This window comes from Taudactylus pleione, unplaced genomic scaffold (genome assembly GCF_031769625.1).
Source record: "Taudactylus pleione unplaced genomic scaffold, aTauple2 ptg001103l, whole genome shotgun sequence".
NCBI lineage: Eukaryota > Metazoa > Chordata > Amphibia > Anura > Myobatrachidae > Taudactylus > Taudactylus pleione.
This window is the reverse complement of record NW_028285504.1, coordinates 377,585-401,134: the sequence shown is the minus strand read 5'-3', so window position 1 is coordinate 401,134 and position 23,550 is coordinate 377,585. Positions and strand designations below refer to the sequence as shown.

General features: G+C 44.8%; 1 protein-coding gene across 1 annotated transcript in view; it reads left to right on the top strand.

The window, feature by feature from the left end:
* LOC148453733 (arginase, non-hepatic 1-like) overlaps positions 1 to 23,550 on the top strand; it is a 74,059-nt gene that overhangs the window by 32,053 nt on the left and 18,456 nt on the right. The window contains exons 3-6 of the mRNA XM_088461794.1: positions 1,205 to 1,374; positions 7,137 to 7,319; positions 16,905 to 16,999; positions 21,796 to 21,900. Coding sequence (XP_088317920.1) covers positions 1,205 to 1,374; positions 7,137 to 7,319; positions 16,905 to 16,999; positions 21,796 to 21,900 — 553 coding nt within the window. The remainder of the gene's footprint in view (positions 1 to 1,204; positions 1,375 to 7,136; positions 7,320 to 16,904; positions 17,000 to 21,795; positions 21,901 to 23,550) is intronic.

Sequence of the window (23,550 nt, the reverse complement as noted above, 5' to 3'; positions counted from 1 at the left end):
TGGCAGTTAAGTTGAACAACAGTAGCTTTACTCCTATTCTGGTGTCAAAAATAAAATCATGGATCAGTCGATAGAAGAGCAGGAGCAGCAACCCAGTACTAGTGCTGCAGCTGCTGCCAGTCATAGTACTTTAACATCTACTAAAGGTGGTCAAGGGTAAAGAAGGTTTAAGAAAGGGCACCTGAAATCAATATTTTACAATGTTAGAAAAGAATTCACCTCCAACAATAAAAAGAAAATTTACTGCTGAAAACTGTAAAATTGCCAATATGCCATATACCACATGCAGTGGCAAGGAAAGGCTCAAACCATGGGCTTCCTTTGCAAACGGTGGTCCTGCTATTGCTGTTTCATGCCCCTTAATGCCTATTGCGGAAGCCAGGATAAAACACAGGTATCTTCTGTATCCTTGCATGCAGCGCCTCGCTCTGAGTCTAGAGGTATCACCTTTAAAACAGGCATATCAGGGCAGTTTTATTTGGAAAAACAAAATGTCTGTTCACAAACTTCACAGATCCCTGAGGAGAGCCTAAGGGGTATATTTATTAAAGGTCGATTTTAATCAATTTTGATCGATGTTGTTTTTGGGGTTAAATTCCACATTTACTAACAGACATCTTTTGATTTTTGTTTAAGTTTTAGTAAATGTTAGTCCCAGAAACACAACATCAACATTGATCGATTATGAATCAAATTGATCGACCATTAGTAAATATACCCCTATGGGCAGAGGTGGCCAAAGGGTCGATCGCGATTGACTGGTCAACCGCAGACACTCGATCAATCGATTGCGTTGGCCTGTCCAGCAGCAATTAGCAGCGTCCAATAAGAATCTTATTGGCTGCTGTGCTGAACAGAAACCACAGCTAGCTGAAGCCACGGCTGTATCTGTCGGCTATCACTGTGACAGCAATAGCCAATAAGAATCTGTCCGTACTTGGCCCCCATTATCAGCACATGTAAGTACGCTTTATATGCAACACAATTATTACACCTACTGTCAGAGTGCAATTGCATCCAACTCTAAATACAGTGCAATGCAGACCCAAGTTGTTTTTAAAACTTGAGACTGATGCTATTCAGGATGGCTATGGTTGCAATAGGGGGTCCAGGTTCAGATTCAGAATTTTCACTGGAACTCAAGAGACTTCTGAAATGCATTTTGTTTAAATTGTTAATGGTTTCAAATTATTTTGTTTTACAGGGTGTAACATATATGATGTTGGAGATCTGAATTTTGCTCAAGTCCCTAATGACAAATTGTACAATAATACAGTTAAATATCCTCGAACAGTTGGGCTCGCTTGTCAAGTGTTGGCTGAGGAAGTTAACAGAGTGGTTGGAGCTGGTCACACTTGCAAGAAATGTAGTTTTGTGTTGCACAGAGATTTTTAGAATTGTGATCTAAAGTAATTATTATGTATAAAGTGCCTCAGAGTGTTACAGTGCAGTACAATTATTATTATTATTATTATTATTATTATTATTATTTATATGGCGCCACAAATGTTCCGCAGTGCCTTACACAGTACATAAACAAGTTGTAGACAAGTGACTTACAGAATAATACAATACAGGACCAGGACATGGATAATATATATTGCTACATTAGCGACCATAACACCCAGATAAGCAACAGAGCATAAGCAACCAAGTGTTAGGTGCCCTAGTGGGGAGTAAGAAGTAGATGAAACTAAAGTAGGGAGAAGCACAAGAGGGTAAATGGCCCTGCTCATAAGAGCTTACATTCTAAAAGGGTACATTCTACATTCTACAATGGGTAAACATAAAAACATAATAGAGTAACAAAACGTAAGTGCAATACACCACAGGTAACAATAGTGTAAGTGCAAATAAAGGTCAAAACAGTACAGTAACATCACATGGATGGTGAGAGATGGGTGTACAAGGTGAGAAATAACATATACTGTATAACAACTATAAGTGGCAGAATACACAGTGGAAACAAAAAGCAAAGACATAGATAATCCAATTAATCTTAACACATGTAAGGTGCTCGTAGGGAAAATGGAGAGTAGACAGATGCAAGAAATACAAAAGGCAAAGCTGACAGAAAACTAACCAAAAACCCAACTTTAGAACATTTTGGAATATTGGACCAACAATCAATATTTTTACATAGCTGACTACACAAACTGGAGATTTACTAATGGCCCGTTTGTAAAATGACCAAAAACAGATGGCCATCCCGACCAAATAATAGACCTACCTGGGGCAGGTGAGTTGGGGAAAAGCACTGCACAGATCAGTATGTTCTGAGCCAGGGCCGGCCCTAGCCCAAATTTTTTGGTAAGCGAGTATATTTTTTGGCACCCCCAGGCATATTGTTGCGCGTGCCCAAACCAATTAAGGGGCCGTGGTCTCATGGAAAAAGCCATAACCATGACACACACCCCTTTCTCGTCACTCTGGGAACAGTGCTTTCCATTCCATATGCACCTTAATTCAGTCCCCCCTGTAGTGCCCCTTATACAGTACTCCCAGTATGAAATGTCCCCCAGTAGTGGTCCTCTTATGCAGGTCCCAAGTATTGCCCCTTATGCAGTGCCCCTTATACAGTGCCCCCAGTAGTAGTCCCGCCTATGCAGTGCCCCTTGTGCCCCAAGAGAGGTCCCCTTTATGCTGGACTCCAGTAGTGCCCCCAGTAGTGATCCCCCCTATGCAGTGCCCCTTATATAGTGCCTCCAGTATAGTCCCCCTATGCAGTGCCCCCAATAGTGGTACCCCTTATGCAGTACCCTTTAAATAGTGACCCCAGTTGTAGTTCCCCCCCATGCAGTACCCCCAGTATTGCCCTTTATATAGTGCCCCCAGTAGTAATGCCCTGTTAGTGTGCCCCCAGTAGTAATGCCCCCCTAGTAATGCCCCTGTTAGTGTGCCCCCAGTAGTAATGCCTCTGTTAGTGTGTCCCCAGTAGTAATTCCCCGTTAGTGTGCCACGCCCACACACAAAAAGAAAAAACCACAATACTTACCTTTAGCCTCGATCCTGCGTCTGCTGCCATCTGCCGCTCCTCGGAACTATGGGAGAGATATCATGATCTCCCATAGTGCCCGCGGGGGGAGCTCCGGCGTCCGCCAATCATCCGAACTATGGGAGAGACGTCATGACGTCTCTGCCATAGTGCCCGTGGGGGGAAGCCAGAGCTCAAGAGTGAGCTCCAGCTGTCGCTGGTGGTGGTATGTAGCGGTGGCGGCGACGGGGGGGTGGGGAGAGGAGGAGGAGTGTGGCGGCGCTAGGGTGCGGGAAGGACTGTGGCGCTGGGGACCGCCACCCACAGCACCCTCTGCTGGCTGGCTCTCTACGTAGCTGCGTAGTTCGCGTAACGGGCGGGCCGGCCCTGACCTGAGCAGTTCTTTAGTTGTAAAATGTAATGAAATTTGTTTTGTTTTTTTAAAGATTGTGCCCTCCCCCCCAAAAGAAACATGGGTTGTTATGGAAAAATACGGGGCTTACGCTGTAACAGAGAGACACACACACACACACAGTCCACCTGTGATAACATAGACCAACCCCAAACTGGTTAGCCCAAGGTTGGAATTCCCCAGAAAGTGGGGACCCCAAAATAAAATGGGGTCTCTCTTCCCGAAAAAAAGCCAGCTATTCCCTCGCACCCCTGGTGGCAGTCTAATCTACCTGTAAAGAAAATATTTAAATAATGACAGTGCCCGTATGTGGAAGTCCTGTATTAAAAAAAAAAATCATACTCGGCAAACCCATTGGATCAGCTCTTCTTTGGTACATGCAGTAGTCCACTGGTCTTTAGAATACAAAAAATGCTAATCCCAAGCCCAAACAGACAGTACTGTACACTCGGTACAGTACTAGAATGTTAATGGGAGGTCATTTCTGGTCATACTCTTAAGAATGAAAAAGGGAAGTGCTGATTAGCTGAGAGCATGAGAGCGCCACTCTCTGCCAATCAGTTCTTCCCCCATTCACTTTTATGACAGTAATGTTCGGTTTTGGTTTAGAACCAGCTGTTTTCAGGAAGACAGCTATGATATCAGAAATGGTAGCCAAGAACAGGGACCGAATGACAAGGCTCCAAGAAGAACTATCACCTGCCGGAAGTGTAGGGCTGGCTGTCAGTTAAGAGAAGCAGGGACCAATGAGAGCAAACCCTGCAGAAAGCCTACTTGACAAGTGAATGGATTGCAGCTGTGAGCTGCACACACTAAAGGTGCACATCCACTAGAAGACATGAAAACGACTGCATGATTACGACATTGTAATCGTGCAGTCGTTTGTCAGTCTGTGATGAGCTTGCATTGAACGAGCAGTCATTCAGTGCAGGCTCATCAATCATCTGCAAACATGCTGAACCTGACGTTATAGTCAGGTTGTCCAGCATGTTTACCCAATGATAGATGTCTAAACGACCAGCGGAAGCGCGCATCGCTGGTCGTTTTAGACATTTTTCTTAACGATTTGCAAACGATTTATGAACGATTGAACGATAACGATATCATTATCGTTCAATAGCTCAATTTAATCGTCTAGTGGATCTGCACCTATAGACTGAATGACTTGCAGCTGTGAGCTGCACACAAACAGACAGAGTCCCAGCTGCCTAGCAACAGCCGGAATCTAAGGGATACTGCAGCATCCCAGTTGCCTAATACAGCCGGGACCTGCCACCAAGATGATCTGCTGCTGCGGATCATACTGTAACAGGAATAAATGCTGGCTTTTGAAGTGGGAATTCCAATTGTGCATTTAAACTATAAGCAATATACTTCATAATGCCATCTCTGCCTACCACCAGGAATATTCTTTTAACAACAATGCATTAAAACATGCTGGTTTTATGTTACTGGTTGTATCATTTTGGCCTGTATTCCAAGGGGTGAAAAATTTTCTGCATTTCATAAAATATTGAATGAGAAACCCTCCCTCACTCCTATGCTCTTTCTTTACTCCCTGATCTTAGGTCATGCCAGCGTCACACTAATGCATGCTTGCCCACATTCTGGCAGCCCCCTCCAGTGGGTGTCGCGCTGCATAGGGGGTGTGGCGAGGCATATTACCTGGTAATGGGGGCGGAGCAGGCGGCGTGGCCACAAAATCACGTAATTTTGGCCCTGCATCCGCTACACAGTGCCGAGATTATCGGCATTGTGAAGCAGGGGGCGGAGTCATGATGAAGCGAATTGTCATCGCAACCCCCCCCCCTGAATTGGGAGAGTAGGTAAGTATGCACTGATGGAACCTGCAGGAGCTGTATGATTGGCTCTGTGCTGTACATGCTTTCTGCTGCTGCTGCTCGGCTGTCTGTAATATAATATGCTCAATAGACTGTTGGGCTGATGTATCAATCAGTGAACAGAGTGTAAAAGTGGACAAGTTGTCCATAGCAACCAATCAGCTTCAAGGTACCATTTACCAAGTACATTCTATAACATGATAGGTAGGAGCTGATTGGTTGCTATAGCAATTTCTCCACTGGTCCACTGTTTTAACTGCTTGTTATATCAATCCCTGTATCTATAGATGATGAGCTATAGATACATGCACACTTTCTTAATGTAAATAATTTGCACATGCTTGTGCAGTAAAACAAAGCAGAATGTTGTGGCCTGTAGATTACTGTACATCCAGCTCTAAATTTTCATATCCTTCTTCTATCCTCATCAGGCCTGATTCTAAGTGGCTTGTAAAACGGTCACAATTCCAGTCACTTCCAGTGATCGAAACTCCATCTAAACATCTGCTTGTATTCTGATTCGTCCACATCTACGTGACTGAACCACCCCCAGCCCTCTGCTTGTAAGAATAACCATCAACACTATTATCTGCATTTGTACCATCCTTTATGCAGAAGATCCTTCTGAAGTCGGACAGATCTCTGTACATGCTCAACACATACACCCGTAACACATCCATGAAATGCTTGTCCAACTTACTGACACCTCATTGCTATACATTTGCCAGCCAGTATTACCCATTCAGTCATACAGATGTGTCCTCATGCATCTAGCCTCAATAAGCCACGCAGCACAAGATGCCTAGCGTGAGTGAGCCACCAGGTACCGTGTGCCTCTGCTTGCACCGGGCGTCTTTTTTTGCTGGAAGTGCGCCTTAGTTACAATGCGATGTGACTAGGATGCACCAGGAGACTGTGCTGATTCATTTTCTATGTGACACTTGTATATCTGTGTGAGACTGAGGGCCTGATTCAGAGACAGACGCAAAGGTGATTACAAACGCAATAGAGTGATTATTTGCCATCGCACATGTGTATAAGCCACACTGTGCCTGCGCAGCGATTGCACTGCGATTACGGATGCACATAGGAATCCATTCCAGAGTGAGTGACAGTTTGTCAGCATTTGGAGGTGGTGACAGGGATTGGTCTGAGAAACGCAGGCGTGTCTGTCGGTTTAAACGCTGTTACATGGCTGTGCATAAATTAGCCACTGTGAGTGCATACGCAGCTCTGCGTGTCAGGAGAGTTCCCAAGGCTGGAGCTTGTCAGACCTGCCGCTAGGGTAGATGGCCGCTGTTATGCATTAATGTTACAGACATTTACAGTTCTCCATCATCGCACGCAGGTAAGAAGGCAGCAGTGGGTGTCTCTATGCTCAGGTGATCTTTGCAAACAGCATATTTTCGCTGCTGCATTGCATACAAAATCACAGCTGCGATCCCTTTAGTGTACGTCTGTAAATCGGGCCCTGAGTCTGTAAATGATGCACAAAGCAACTTGGCGTGGGAAAAAGTAGCTGCTGCTGCATCATAGCACGTTGTGAACTAATTCAGAGACTCAGTGGCACAGAGATATACAAGTGTCACATATCAAAGTAATCAGCACGGTCTCCTGGTGCGTCCTAGTCACATCACATTGTTGGAAAAAAAAGACACCCACCGCTAGTAGAGTTTCACAGGACATGGCGCACCAAGAGGGGCTGTGTGGTAGGACTGCAGCAACTGTATGTGACAAACGACCAAGATGCATTCAACTCAGAATCGCTCTAAGTTGCGTATGCAAATTGCAATGCATGTGCAGTTTGCTTAAAAAAAATTGCACGTTCCATTCATATTTACAATTGCATGCTACTTTGAATCAGGCCCATTATCTACAGATATCTTTGACTGTTTCACATTTATTTTAGCCTGTCTTACTTTTGCCTTTCAGTTTGGCTCTTGGTTCCATTAGTGGTCATGCCCAACATTGTTCAGACTTGTGTGTGATTTGGGTGGATGCTCATGCAGACATTAACACACCACTGACAACTTCATCAGGAAATCTCCATGGTCAGCCAGTGTCATTTCTCCTGAGGGAACTACAGGACAAGGTAACAGCTGTTGCATTGTTTTATTGTGTGTGTATTACTTTTTGTCTTGATTACAAGGTACAGTGTTACTTTGATTCTTATAAAGTAACAATATTGTACATACATATGGGGTTTTATATCCAGTTACTGTAGTATAACGTTTAATGTCATGTACACGTGTCCACATACACCTATCCTCAAATCACTCCAATTAGACCCATTTGGCGAGCCATGGACTTTGCCTCTTACTGAAGCCGCACTAAAATACTAATCCTAAGTACCTAGCTCACTATAAGCAAACCAAGATGAAAAATTGAGGATGAATTATCAGAATGGACGGGATAGTACACAATCTATTGTGAAAAGGCATAAGATAGGCCAGACATGAGTGATCTGCGCTATGCATCATTATGCTTTATCTGCAACTTTGTACCTTTGAGACAAAAATAAACTATCTCTAAGTGCCTACTGTAGTACAGGATATGCAAACTCACACCCAAATCTGAGGAAAAATGAGCAGAACTGAGGAAAAAGTGCACAGAATGGGAATTGTGCCATGCATATTATGCCATATGGCGCAAAAAGGATAGGTGTATGTGGATACATCTGTATGTTCAATACTCTGTTTAATGGTAATTCATAATATAATTTAATGCTAATTACATTTTTATTTATCAAACTTTTCTTAACGTTTCACCCACATTTCACTCTCTTGGACCTTTTCACTGTTGGATCCAAGTCATCTTGGGCCCACAAACAGATATACAATACAAGATAATCTCCAGCACTGGTTTTAGTCTATGTAAATGTAACTGCGTAAAATGTGGATAAATAATACACTGTGTGACCAGGACTGTGCCTGCCCAATGAACAACCTCCTTCTTTACTCACTTTGTGTGAGCTGTGCACACAAGAAAAGAACTATTGTCCAGTACTGTAGTTTAGGCGTGAAATAATATATATTTTTTTAAACTGCACACAGGGCGTCGAGAGGAGGGAGCAGGTACTAATTACCCGGGCCTGGGCTTGTTGGAGGGACCTGGGTCTGCCTTCCCCCCTCTTACATGTTAGCAGCTCAGCACACGCTGCTGTGTGTTGGGCAGCAGTGGGGCCAGGGAGGCCAGCAGCAGTCTTCTCTGCCTGTGGGGGGAGCGACAGCAATGATTGCGCGCCCTCCCCCCCCCCCCCCCCCCCCTCCCGGATGCAGCTGCTGTGTACTGGGCTGCAATGGGGACAGAGAGACTACTGCCGCTTACCAGTAGTCTGCCTGTTGGGGAGCAGTGGGGAGCAATCACACTAATCGCACCCCCCTTTCACTGGTTTTCCCCCCTCAACTTTTTCCTTTTTGTTTTTCCTAAGGCAGTGTGGTCATGCCTACCACAATTAGGCCACACTCCGACAGTACTGAGGCCTGGGCTGGCTTTCTACAGGCCTTATTACTCAGTATATTAAATATAAATATACCTTGCAACTCAGGACCTGATTCAGACTCACTTGCTAGGATGCGTTCGCTCGTAGCCAGAATATTTTGCATTGAGCGCATGTATCGCAGTGTGCATGCGCGAACCACTGCAACAGATTGGGAAGAGTTCACTCGCTGCGCATAGACTGCCCAGCAGAGTGAGTGACAGGAGAAAACGTTTGTGGGTGGTGCCTGAGCGTCTCAATGCTGTTTCAGAGGCGTACATAATTAAGAGGCAGCATCATAGTACATGTCACCTGGCTGGATTTTACACTGAAGTGCTCGCAGTGCTTGCGGTAGGGTATGGTCAACCACAAGCTCTGCGATCACATCCGATGGTACCCGATGTACTGATGGTTGCAAGTGGGCGTCTTAAGACTGGCTGTTGGGCATCTGCATACACAATGCAATCGCACGCCAAGGCATAGTGGGCGTGCTAATGCCTTGCCGTGCGATCGCCTACCTTCCCAAATTTGCATACACATCAAGCGAGCGGGTCTGAATGAAGTCCTCAGTTCCTATAACAGACAATAACTAAATGAATAAAACAAAATAATATAAATTTAACTAGGCTGTTTCCACTGAAAACGTCAGATAAATAAATACACTTAAAAATGCGAATCAATTAAAAAAAATATAAAACATAAAATAATAGAAACAGAAAGAGTCTCACTTATTTGGAATTTTGCAACATGATTGACGGGTCTACTGCTTTATCAGGCAGTCTCACAGATGTGTCCTCATACACTTTAGCTTCAGTTGCGCCATACAGCCCCTTTTGATACGCCAGGACCCAGGCGACTTGGCTGCGCTGTGTCTTATTTGCATAAATAAAACAACTGGGAGCGACAAAGTTACTTTGCTAGAATACACTGATCAATTTGATGTGCGCCATTTGTACATATGTGCGCGACTGAGTCTGAATCTGTATACGAAGTGCCATGATGCAGCAGCCACAGCTTTTTCTCACACCAAGTTCCACTGTGCTTCATCTGCAACTTGGTACTTTAAAACGAATTCCTGTGCAGCTAAAGTCACAGCCCAACGTCTCTTGCGATGTGAATAAGAGGCAATGAGAAGGTTGGTATGCTATTCCTCTCAGAGTGGCTCAGTCACACTGGGTATCTCACGCCGTATGGAGTATACTGTGGATGCTAAGTGTATGAGGACAGATCTGGAAATGATGAGGGTACAATAAAAAAATGTAGGTCTGCCTGCTTCCTTCATCTTCTAACCACTTCAGGCAAATGACGTTCAGGGCCCTATCACTAACAAAAGTAACTTGAAATATTCATTATCTGTGCCCCTATCAAATTACATCCTGTCCCTCCCACACAGCCCTAGTTTCTGTCCTGCTACTACAACATGCACAGCACAGAACTCTTGTACCCAGGGGTGTATCTATTACGGGTGCAGGGTATTAATTACCTCTCCGGAGTCCCAAGTCAGCACGGAGGTCCGACACTGTTAAAACAACTGGAAAATAGCCACCATGGCCATTTACCCATCGTTTGCGCATGCGCAGTACAGGGAAAATGGCCGCTGCGGCCATTTTCCCAGTGACCTGCGCATATCTATAGACTCTGGGCGCACTCTAGTGCCCAGAGTCTATAACTCCGGCGCTGGCTGCGCACAGCTCAGTGCGCTGCCGGCCGCCGGACACAGAGGAGGGGGCCGTGTCAGAGACTGCACACGGGCCCCCTCCTTTCTAGAAACGCCCCTGCTTGTATCTAACACAACTCAAACACAACATTTCTGCAGACCCCAGATCTATCGTGTTTACTATATTTCAGACTCCGAAATTTCTGAAGGCTACTTTTCAGACATCACAGCTCTGCCTAACTACCACAATTTAGACCTCAGATCTCTGGTTGCTCGTTCTGTACATTTCAGACTTGAGACTCTCAGCGGCTACCACTACTCAAACCTAAGGGGCCTATTCATCAACACTAAAATAACGTTTTTAAGGACGTTTTCCTTAATTACTGTTGTTTTAGTATTCATGAAGACACTTAACACAGGAGATATCACTGATATCTCCTGGTTGAGTCCGCCTGCGTTAATTTCCACACTCACCATACATTAGTATGGGGATATGGAAATTATGCTATTCATCAAATTCTGGTGGCGTATAGGAGATTACACTTACCTGCTGTCAGCTGGGCAGGTCTTCTGCTGGCTTCCTTCATCACTGTGGTCGCATCTCAGGCTCCGTCTGCTGTGCTGACACTGTGGTCTGCCGGCAGAACACAGTAAAGTTTAGAAAAAAAAAAACTTTTTTTTTTTCTCTAAACTTTAATGTGCTCTGCCGGGAGAACACAGTGTCAGCACAGCAGACGGAGCCTGAGGCGGCTGCAGCGGCCAGGTAAGTGGAGGACAGGGGGAAGGTGAGTGGAGGAGGGGTGGGGACACAATTACCACAGCTGTAGGCAGTGCTGCGCATGCGCTGCTTTTACGGATGTGACGGTGCATGCACAGCACTTATTATGGCTGCGGTAAGGTAGAGTAGGCAGGGAAAACTATCTATTTCCCGAAAAGCTGTCATCGCCAAAATTAATTCTTTTGGTAATTAGGTAGAACTCCAACGTGAGTTCTAAACCTAATTACCTCAATCGAATTTTATGTGTTAATGAATAGGCCCCTAAATCTTTTATGGCTACTACTTTTCAGACTTCAGGTGTCTGTTGTCTACCACAGATCATTTATGACTATTCCCCACTTTGGAGTCTCACCACTGTGCTCCTAGCTTGAAAGTCTACTCTGTCCTGCATTCTAGAGGAAGTGTTAATGGCAACTAGTGCTACTCACCTGTAGAAAAAGTCTTTATGCTGCTTGTAAAGACAACCGCCACCAGTGGTGGACTGAACTGCCTCTTTTACATTATAGAGGCAAGATACATAGGGACCTCTATTGTGACTAGAGATGTGCGCAGACTCCCGTGTTATGGTTTTGGTTCTAATTCATCATCGTGTTCTGGTTTTGGCAAAACCACCCTCAATTTTTTTGGGTCAGATTCAGTTTTGGATTTCTTTAAAAAAAATCAACAAAAATAGCTGAAATCATGTAATTTGGACCTGTTTACATGTTATCTAAAACCTGAGTTTGGTTTATTCTACCAAACCACTAACATTATAGGGTTTACTGGATTGCACCATTTGTAATAGCAAAAGAGTTTTTTTTTTGGATATTTTTGGGCTTGTTACAATACAAACATCTATATTAGTAATTATTTTATACAGTACCCATAGAAGATATACCTTGTTTTTCTTTTTAGAAGACTTTGAATTTCAGAAAATAGCATTAGTTTTTTTATTCCTCCTGACATGACAACTAAAATTTATCCAAAACATCCATTTTTATTGAAGTTGCAAGAAAGTGAGCTAAAAGTAAATGTTTTTCTTTTCATAAATACCTCAAAAAAAACTTTTTGGTTCTTACTTTGTTATTAATTCATCTTTCCAAAATAGTAAAAAGCAGGATACTACACAAATCTGCACTTGAATATTATAATGATTTTTATTCACTACAGTTTGAGTGTATTTGTATATTAACTGCTGCATCAAATGAGTGCACCCTCAGTTTAATGGAGCTAAGATGGAGGAGATTTGTACTTTTTTATGCTCTCTACTGTATAAGGTATTGTTATATGGTGATCGCAAGACCATAACTACAAAGGTGGCAGTGGCATCTCCGGGTGTGGTGACACCCGGGGAGCATTGAAGGCCATACCCCGTTCTGTGAAGTTTCGAGGCCGTGACAGCGTGTCACGCTCCTCGTTCACAACACACTGGGAGCTTGCCCAGCACTCTGGGAGCTGCTGGACGGCCCCTAGCCTCTCCAGCCACAGAGGGGTGTGTAATTAATGATGCGTGCTTCATTCATCACCGCAGGTCGCCGCTCTGTGACACCATCTGAGGGGGTGACACCAAAATAGCAAAGCAGCTCTGCTTTTTGGTGTCGCCCTCTCAGATGGTGTCACCCGATGCGACCCGCACTCCCCGCAGTTCATTGTCTGAAGAAGAGATTCCCATGAGGCTGCCACCAAATGTGTGTGTTCCAGGATAGGGGAGAATGAGCACATTAAGTGACCTCCTCCATCCCTTTGCTCTACTATATTTCTGTAGTGCGAAGTGTTATTGTTGGTGTTCCCAGGCAATCACCAGATGATAACCACTAACGATCTGCATAATTAGAAAAATGGAACTCCTGTCTTTCAAATGTGGGCTCCCTTGTGATTTTAGCTACTAGGACAGGAAAGATCGGGCGCTCTGTTCCCTCCTTCCTTCCTGTGATTCTTTTTTTTTTTTACTTTTCAGCGTTTTTCTGGCACTTTTCTAGTAGCATATTTACTAAAGCCCAAACCATCAAGAAACTGCAGAGAAACCAGACTTACAATTAGAATACAATAGAACATTGGTTCACCATATATATTTTAAACATTGCAAGCAGTGGTGGATTTTGCCTAGGGGCTGCGAGGCTACAGCCCCCCCAGCAAAATCCACCACCTCAGTGTAGTTAGTGCAGTCTGTGGATGCACTGGCTACACTGTGACTTCCTATTGGAAGTGCCATCTGCCAGTCACACATACAACAGGCAGCCTCAGGGGGAGGTGTCTCCTCCCCCTGGGACTGCCCGTCCGGAATTCTATTAGCGGAGAGCGCTAGAGAAGCCGCTACTCTGCCTTTCTGCCAGACCAAACCGACTCCTAGGGGCAGCAGACGATGCAGCCCTTTGGATGCGGGTGGCATGCGCATGCGCGGCTCCCCACCGCTAGTGCGCATGCGCCGGTCCTAGCGCCTGACAGATCAATTGCGCATGTGGAGGAGCAGCTGACCGGGGTAAGTAATTCCACGCTCCCTCCCGTTTTCATCAGCAACAGCCCCCCTCATCTAAGAGGGTAGAGGCTGCCGCTGATTGCAAGCATCCACGACCAAATCCACCCAAATAAATGACCTGCCTCAGGTAGGTATGTTTATAGAACTCCTTAGAGTGCTAAAATAAAAAAAAATGTCATGGGGAGCCTGTACACATTGATAACCAGCTCTAGTCTTTTAAGCCTAGGCTTGTAATAAAACAAATGGTGTGCTTTACTAACCAGAACTAGGCTGAACCAGCCAGGGATCATGACACTATGGGGCTGATTCTACGTCAATCTGGCATGTTCCTCGCCCCCTGCCCAACTCGCAATGGCAAAACATGCATCCAGATGTTTTGCCATTGTGAGGGTACAACTCGGGCAATGTAATAGAGTGCAGGTGTTTAACTCGCTCACTATTACTGACTAAAAACTGGTAAAAAAAAACAGATCTGCTTCAGGCTAGTGAGTCTAGCCTGAGCAGGTCAGAGTTACACAGAAATATGCACAGCTCCGTGCTTGCTTCTGTGTGTATATAATAATAATAAAATGTTACAAAAAAAAATGTAAAAAGACGTGGGGTTCCCACCTAAAAGCATAACTGGCCCCAGGCTCTGTTGAGCTCGGAAGCTTGCCTCTATCAGCCAATGAATGCTCAGCCCATGCATTTATATGGGAAAAGCAGTGGCTGAGCCGTTATTCGCGAGGTGCCGTCCTTAGAGGACGACAGCTGTCTGTTGGCCTGTGTAATGGCGTATTATTTTTTCCAAGATGCGGATGGCTACAGGGACAGAAGAGGACTGGAACCAAGGGGTAGATGAGTATGGATTATTCTTTTACAGGTGTTTTGGATGCTAGAGGACAAGTGGACATGATTGTCTACAGGGACTATAGGTGAGTATGTGTGGGTGTGAATGTGAGTGTGCATGTATGTTTTAGTAAAATTATACTTTCACGGTGTGTGGATCTTGTGGTTATTTTAATATTTATTTTGCAGGTGAGCTAGAGGTACCTGTAGATCCTGAATGCCCCGCATGCTGGTATTTGTGGTTCTCCAAGTACCAGCATGCAGGGGAGGCTAGCTGGGAACTCTAGTTCTCCAGTAAAAGGCAATATAAATCATTCTGTTTTTTTATATACAATCAACCCATCTCCCAGGGCTGACGGGGATCGGGTGTACCCCTTTTTTGGGGAGTTCCCACCTCCCCAGGGATCCCTGGCCTGGTCTGACTAATGGTCAGGTGTCATTGCTTTGGCCAGGGTACCCGTTGAAAGGGTTCCCTGCTGTGTCATTACACCCCCACTACAAAGAGTCTGGTGCTGGTTATGGTAAATACAGGGGACCCCTACTCATTTTGTCCCCTGTATTTCCACAACCAGACTGGCTCAATAGAGCCTGGTGTTGGTTCATAAAATACAGGAGAACCCTACACATATTGTACGCTGTATTTTAAGAACTGGGACATGCTCATCGGAGTCCAAGGCTGGTTATGCTTGGAGGGGCACATCATTTTTTTACAGTTTACTATTTTTTTAAACACAGAAGTTTATCTGATCTGTGAAAGCTTCTGTATAAGTGCAATTCGCATTAAAAGGTCCGTACTTGCAGGTCGTCTTGGAAGCTTTATTTACTACCTTAGGATTATGCAAGATTCTGTACAGCAAAGGTGAGAATAGGTGCTTCAGCAAGCAGGAATCTGGGCCACCCACGGTTTTTACGCCAACCACAACAACTGTCATCATTAATATCAGCACTTGTACCAGCACTTGTAGGTAATAATTATTTATTATTAATAATAATAATATTCTTTACAGTTAAATTCCTGGTTCCAGCAAGCCTGCCAGGACATGTTGGCACTTGGAGAGCCACAAGTGCTACCTTGCCCGGTCAGCCAGGGCCTACTGGTATCTGTAGTAATAAAATATTAAACAAATGACAATACATACACACAGAATGTTGTGTTATTTTATCAAATAAATTCAACCTCTCGTTATCCAATTTATTACCTACACATCCATGGATGTATCTGCAAACTGTGCAGAACATATGTTCTGCATACAGACTGCCCGATTCATCGTGACTGATGTCACAACGGGGCGGGCATTTACATGCGCTCGCCCAGTTGAGCTGTCATTCACCACCGGCCTGTGCAGCAAGTGTACAGGCAGTCTGCTGACCACCCGTACGCACATATCATCTGCAGATATATTGGTCATCGGCTGTGCAGCACGGCTGACGCGATATGTCTGTGAACAACGTCGTTCACAGGCATATCGCTGCCACATATTGGTTGGCGCACACACAATATATCAGCAGTTCAATTGAGCGGCCAATATGTCGTCCACTGTATACCCAGCATAATAACCTCTTTTCACTCTCACCTTTAGGATTCCCCTAACCTCTGGAATACCTCACACAGAATTAAGACTTTCATTCAGCCTCCCAGTCTTCAGATGTGCCCTTAAAACTCAAGCCTATCACCTTACCCCACCCATGTGACTCTCCTGTTTCTGCTCTCTCCAACTTTGCTCTGTTGTGTCTCTTATGTGTATATGTAATGTTGTAATTTTGTCTGTATCATTTCTTTACGTATGCAACTTGTTTGTCCTATCGCTTGTCTCCAATCTCCACAGAAGCTGTGTGACACCATATAAGTACAGGATAATAATTATAACAATTAGTAGACTTTGGCCCTCATTCAGAGCCGTACGCTCTGAGCAGAGCGCACGCTCTGAATGAGGGCCGGGCTCCATTTTCATGGAGCGTCCTCCTGGACGCTCGTATAGCTGTGGGTCACCACCCACAGGCTATACGAGCGTGCATTGTGATGGTCGCGATGGTCGAGACCATCGCGACCATCGAATTTGCGAGCCGGAGCCTGCGGTTGAGGTTTTCAACCGCAAGCTCCGGAGTGATTTTGGCTCTATCGGAGCCAAAATCACTCCCACTGACATCACTAGTGATGTCAGTGGGCCGGCTTCTGACGGGAGGCGTTCCCGTGGGAACGCCCCCGTCAGGGAGGCACGCCCCCGGCACGCCCACCAAAGGGGGCGTGCTGTCAATCAACATTGACAGCACGCCCCCTTTGATCGGACACAACGAGCGAAGGACTTTCCTTCGCTCGTCGCGTCTGGCGCATGCGCACGACGGAGCTCCCTCCGTCGTGCGCATGCTCAGTCCATAACATCGACCCACTTGCGAGCGGACAGCCGCTCGCGAGTGGGTCTGAATCAGGCCCTTTGTCTATTTCCTTTCCAGATTTACGAATTGTTTACTTTTGTTTTGAAGGTGCCTTTGATTCCTGGTTTTTCTTGGATAAAACCATGTATTTCTACATCTGATATAGTGTACATTGGCTTGCGAGACCTTGATCCAGCTGAACAGTGAGTTAAAAAATTATTTTCTACTTCTAACTTTATACAATTTGTGTGTTGCCAGTGTTATTTGAGCGAAGTACTATACAGTAAATGTAGATAAATGTGTCATTAGAAGAAAGAGCAATTTAAAGTAAATTTTTCTACCAAATACATTCTGTACTGTAGGAATTTTTCTTTGAAAAATGTTGAAAGGACAAGTTCACCTTTAGGGCCTATCATGTATGTTAAAAATGTGTCATTTTAGCCTAACTGTGCATGCGCGGTTATCGGCCAGTAGTGGCCACTATTGGAGAGGGATCCTTTGGCATTTTATAATGCAGATTTTTTTTTAATGGAAACTCTTTTAGGTAGTATGTTTAACATAATATAGAACACCTAAAAAACTACAACATACTGTACCTGCAAACTGTACTGATTTCACTGGGACAGTCCACACTTGAGGACTCTGGGCCAGATTCAGACCCGCTCGCGAGCGCTGAGCACTCGTAAGCGGGTCGATGTTGGCCCAGTGCGCATGCGCGAGACCCGGATAGCGACGGGCAAGCCGTTGCTATGGGTCTCGTACCAAAGGAGGTGTGCTGTCGATGGTGAGTGACAGAACGCCCCCTTTGGTGGGCGTACCGGGGGCGTGGCTGCCCAGACGGACGCGTTCACATGGGAATGCCTACCGTCTGGGGCCGGCCCCACTGACATCACAAGTGATGTCAGTGGGAGTGCCTTCGGCTCTGATAGAGCCGAAAGCACTCCAGGGCTTGCGGCAACGAGACCCTACCACAAGGGTCTTGTCACAAGCCCGATGGTCGCGATGGTCTTGACCATCGCGACCATCTTCCTGGCTGCTCGCTATGGCTGTGGGTGGTCACCCACAGCTATACGAGCGGCCAGGGGGCCGCTCTAAAAATTAAGAAGGACGGCCCTGATTCAGAGCAAGCACTCTGTCAGAGCGTCCGGCTCTGAATCAGGGCCACTGTTCCATAGTCCAAACTGGTACTAAATTATCCCAATCTCTGAGCAGTTGTAGGGTATACCTGTTCACTATTCCATGCAGCATTGAAAGTGAGGTAGGAGGACCATAGGCATGCACAAATGCCAAATCAAAGGGTGCATCAAAGAAACCCCCGTCATCAGGTCACCCAAGTGAGTAGTCTGTGTCCCAGGGGGCTGAAGAGTAGTCCATGACGCAGCGGGGGGGAGGTCCCTTGAGGCACCCCCTGTTCTGTCTCCAATGAGGAGGACCACTGTAGAGGGATTAGGGTCAGCCTGGTGCTTTTCATGACACTTCTTTCCTAGTGCCTTCCATGAAGCTGTCGCACCACCCTTCATTTAATGGCCACATCCCTGTCCTGAGCGTACACCTCCAATGTAGGGAAATATGCCACAGTATATACATTTGTATGCATCTTTACCTGAAACGAAGAGAACAAAATTTATGTAGGGTACAAACTTATCGAACATTATACATTTGGGCACATTTTAATGCACAGTTGATATTTGCTGAATTTCACAGATTGAAAAAAAACAAAAAGCTGTGGAAGTGGGGTTCCCAAGGAACCCTTCAAGTTATTTTATTAATACTTTTTATTTTCGAGACCTGAAAACTGAACTAACTTGTTATGCATTAAATTAAGCCAGGTGAAGTCAAATCCAGAGTTCTGACTCTTGTAACCTCTGACGATGTTGGGCCTAATATCAACTAAAATTTGGTCTATGTACTAAGCCTTGGACAGAGAAAGTGGACGGTGATAAAGTATGAACCAATGATCTCCTGTCATTTTGCACATACAGGGGCCTATTCATCAACACTAAAATAAAGTTTTTAAGGATATTTTCCTTAAATAACGTTATTTTAGTATTCAAGAAGACACTTAGCAAGGAGATAACAGTGATATCTCCTGTGTTAAGTCCCCCTGCGTTAATTTCCACACTCCCCATACATTAGTACATCAGGGTGGGTGCAGGGGGGCCCCGCACCGCACACCCTGCACCCATTGTATTAATTACCTCTCCGGAGTCCCACGTCAGCACGGGGGTCCGACGCTGTTAAAACAACTGGAAAATAGCCACCACGGCCATTTACCCATCGTTTGCGCATGCGCAGTACAGGGAAAATGGCCACTGCGCATACTCTATAGACTCTGGGCGCACTCTAGTGCCCAGAGTCTATAACTCCGGCGCTGGCTGCGCACAGCTCAGTGCGCTGCCGGCCGCCGGACACAGAGGAGGGGGCCGTGTCAGAGACTGCACACGGGCCCCCTCCTTTCTAGAAACGCCCCTGCTTGTATCTAACACAACTCAAACACAACATTTCTGCAGACCCCAGATCTATCGTGTTTACTATATTTCAGACTCCGAAATTTCTGAAGGCTACTTTTCAGACATCACAGCTCTGCCTAACTACCACAATTTAGACCTCAGATCTGTGGTTGCTCGTTCTGTACATTTCAGACTTGAGACTCTCAGCGGCTACCACTACTCAAACCTATTCATCAACACTAAAATAACGTTTTTAAGGACATTTTCCTTAAATAACGTTATTTTAGTATTCATGAAGACACTTAACACAGGAGATATCACTGATATCTCCTTGCTAAGTCCCCCTGCGTTAATTTCCACACTCCCCATACATTAGTACATTAGTATGGGGATGTGGAAATTATGGTATTCATCAAATTCCGAAAATTATGTATCACTGTGAGGTGGCGAATAGCAGGTAACACTTACCTGTGTCAGTGTGTGCAGGTCCCCCAGAGTATCCCTCCGGCGCTCTGGTCTCTCATATGGCTCCGTCTGCTATGCTGTCATGTGTTCTCCCAGCAGAACACAATAAAGTTTAAAAAAAAAAAAAAACGTATTTTTTTTTTCTAAACAGTACTGTGTGCTGCTGGAAGACCACATGACAGCATAGCAGATGGAGCCGGAGGCTTCTGCATGGGCAGGTAAGTGCTGGACGGGGGGGAGTTGAGCGGGGGGAGGACACAAACTTACCGCATCTGTAGGCAGTGCTACGCATGCGCTGGTTTTACAGATGTAACAGTGCATGCGCAGCATTGCTTCCAGATGTGGTAAGTCAGTGTAGAGAGGGATAACTATCTATTTCCTGAAAAGCTGTCATCGCAAAAATGACAGCTTTTTGGATTAGATACTGATGGGGAGGAGGAATGATGAATTCCTCCGGTAATTAGGTAGAACTCCATGCGAGTTCTAAACCTAATTACCTCCAGAGAAAGTTTAGTTATGATGAATAGGCCCCACAGCCTGTAAAGTGACAGTTAAGGGCTGATTGGTTGGTAGTTTATCTCCGTCCCCTTTATCTCTCTCCAAGGCTTAATACATAGGGCCTGATTCAGCATGGACCGCAACTGCTAAATCGCATGCAGATGCCCGTGTGTTGTGTAACTGTGTATGCATCGCAGTGCACGTGCGTGAAGGTATCATTGCAATCACACTGCGATCATAGAGACCACGGAGAGCCATCACAGTGTGAATGACAGGCAGTGAGCGTTTGGGAGTGGTGACGTGGGGGTGGTAGGAGGAACGCAGGCGTGCCTGACCATTTGCACGCCGTTACATGGGCTTGCATAAATTAGCCACTGCGATGGCATATGCAGCTTGAGTGCTTACTGCATGCAGAAAGGTTAGCAATTTTTGACCTGCCGTAATTGTGCATGAGGCTCCGATTTTACTTGATGGTACCGATGTTTTTGCTGGATTGCAAGCTATTACAGATGTGACATAGGGGAAGCAGGCGTCTTTATGATGGATTTGCGATTGCATTCATTAGCATGCTTTCGCAACAGACCTGCTTGCAATAATGGAGCTGCAATTGCAGTAGCGATGCATAATGAATCAGGTCCATGGACCCCTCTGTCCTCTAAGCAGCTCACTAAGGATTTGTAAATAATGCTAGTTCACTCATTTAAAGCAAAAACTCTGGGAATTCAATTTAAGAGGGTTTGTTGAAGTCAGAATATGATCTGGAATGCCTATAAAAAGCTTTGATAGAACTACTCATAAACTAGTATTCAGATATGAAAAGTTCAAACCCTCATCACTGAAATTGCCGCTACACACTAGACATTGTTGGTCACTTTGGCCAGTGTGTACCTGCTATGTTGAATGCAGCTCCGGCGGGCGATATCGTCAGAGAGGGCCATGCTGCCAAATGCAGCATGGCCCCTGCTGTCGTACCCAAATGTGCGTACACACTTGCCGATGCTGGCACCCTGCCGGGTCCTTTCGTTAATGAGGTCGATACACACTAAACATCGTCTAGTGTGTAACGGCCAAAAGAGACTGCAGAATGTTTTAGCTGACACCAAAGTGGTGGTCCACAGTATAGCGTTTCTTAATAAAAAATAATCTGCATGAACATATTGTCAGAAGAAGACATTTCCTACACATTACCATGACAGTCATCATCTGCAATACATTATGTAAAACAGCACTTAGAAAAGCCTGTGTGGAAACTATGTATGACTGTTAGAAAGCAGGATTTCCCTTTTAAGCATTTACCACAGAACTTAACAAAAAAAAAACACGGGCAATAAAATTGGAAGTCAGCTTCATGAGATACGGGACCACTCTGTTTTGCTGGACCTTGCGAAGGTCTAAACATAGAAAGACACAAGTGATAAGCTAGGCAGGTACACAATGTTGTGGACAAAGAAACCAAAAATATTACTTTTCTAAACATAGTTCTACTTTATGTGCATTTTCATTTGAGCCAAAAAAAAATATATATATATTCATGTATAAAATGTGCCTGGAGATCTTCTGAGCATGTTTTAAATGTATCATTTCAGGTTTATTCTGAAAAAATATGATATCACATACTATTCAATGAGACAGATTGATTGCTTTGGAATCCAGAAAGTGATGGAGAAAACGTTTGATCAGCTGTTGGGAAGGTATTGCTGTCAAAGCATGATTGTGATTGGGAGGGACATGTTTCATGGAATGATTGAAATAAGATTTTATGTAAATGCAGCAGCATGCTTAAAGTCTATCTTGAAGGCTGATTTCTAATCCCCATGCATCTTTTTTATTGCTTATGCTGTATTTACATACTGTACACACACAATACTGTGCAAAAGTTTTAGGCAGGTGTGGAACAATTGCTGCAAAGTAAGAATGCTTTCTAAAATAGAAGTGTTAATAGTTCATTCATTTTGCATTGCTAAAAATAAACAAAAGAGAAATCTAAATCAAATGAATATTTGTTGTGATCACCCTTTGCCTTCAAAACAGCATCAGTTCTTCTAGACACTCTACCCAAAGTCAGGGATTTTGTAGTATTATAGTCAGGTGATTGATTAACCCATCATGCCAAGCAGGTGATAATGATCATCATTTTCATATGTAGGTTGAAACACAGTCATTAATAGAAACAGCATTAGAGGAAGAACAGCCAATCTCTGCTACAAAGGTGAGGTTGTGGAAGACAGTTTCATGTCACAGGTCATACACCATGGCAAGACTGAGCACAGCAACAAGACACAAGGTAATTATACTGCATCAGCAAGGTCTCTCCCAGGCAAAGATTTCAAAGTACACTGTGGTTTCAATATGTGCTGTTCAAGTTCTTTTGAAGAAGCATAAAGAAACGGTCAATGTTGAGGACTGTAGACAGTCAAGGAAACATAGTGCATCAGCTAAAACACAAATCATGCTTACTTCCCTTCGAAATAGGAAGATGTCCAGCAGTGCCATCAGCTCATAACTGGCAGAAACCAGTGGGACCCAGGTACACCCATCTACTGTTTGGAGAAGTTTGGTCAGAAGTGGTCTTCATGGAAAAGTTGCCACCAAAAAGCCACACCTTCTACATGGAAACAAGGCCAAGTGACTGTCAGGACTGCGACCATTTCAGTACATAAAGATAGATTACTTTTTCCAAAGTTCCTTTGTGGTCGTTGGAGGAGCTATCCTGCTTGCTGGCGTTCTTCACATACAGGGAATAGAGAGTTAAAGTGATCATCTGTTTCCAAGGTGTTGTCAGGTTGTGGGATTCCTAGATTGCTCATTATTTCAAACCTGATTCCATTTGGGTCACATGTTATGAACTTCCTATGGATCACAGACCTCTAGTATAAAGCCTGTTACTAACTGTGTCTCAGTGTCTGTGCAACGTTGCTTTCAGGTCTTTCTTGGACTCCTGCCAGATCCCTGCTGTGCCTGTGGGTTGCTGTGGACTTTATTATATCTCCGCTCATGTTCCAGCTTAACTTCTGATGCCAGTTACCAGCTGCACTACAGAGCTCAGCATAGCCATTGCCTAAGTACTGCTTTCTGCTCCACTGCTGTGGTTCCATCTTTTGCTGCACTATTTACTTTGCCTGTTGCCTCTCACTCCTGTGGACATCAAACCCATCTTCGTTACAGTTGTCAACTGCACATTTACAGTTATCATCACCGCATCGCGGGGCTCAACCCCGTTCCCTCTTCTAGTCACTCTGCAATGCTCAACCCTGTTCCAGAACCACACCGCTTCACAGGGCTCAACCCTGCTTCAATCTTCATTGCATCGTGGGGCTCAACCCTGCTCCGGATTCTAGTTA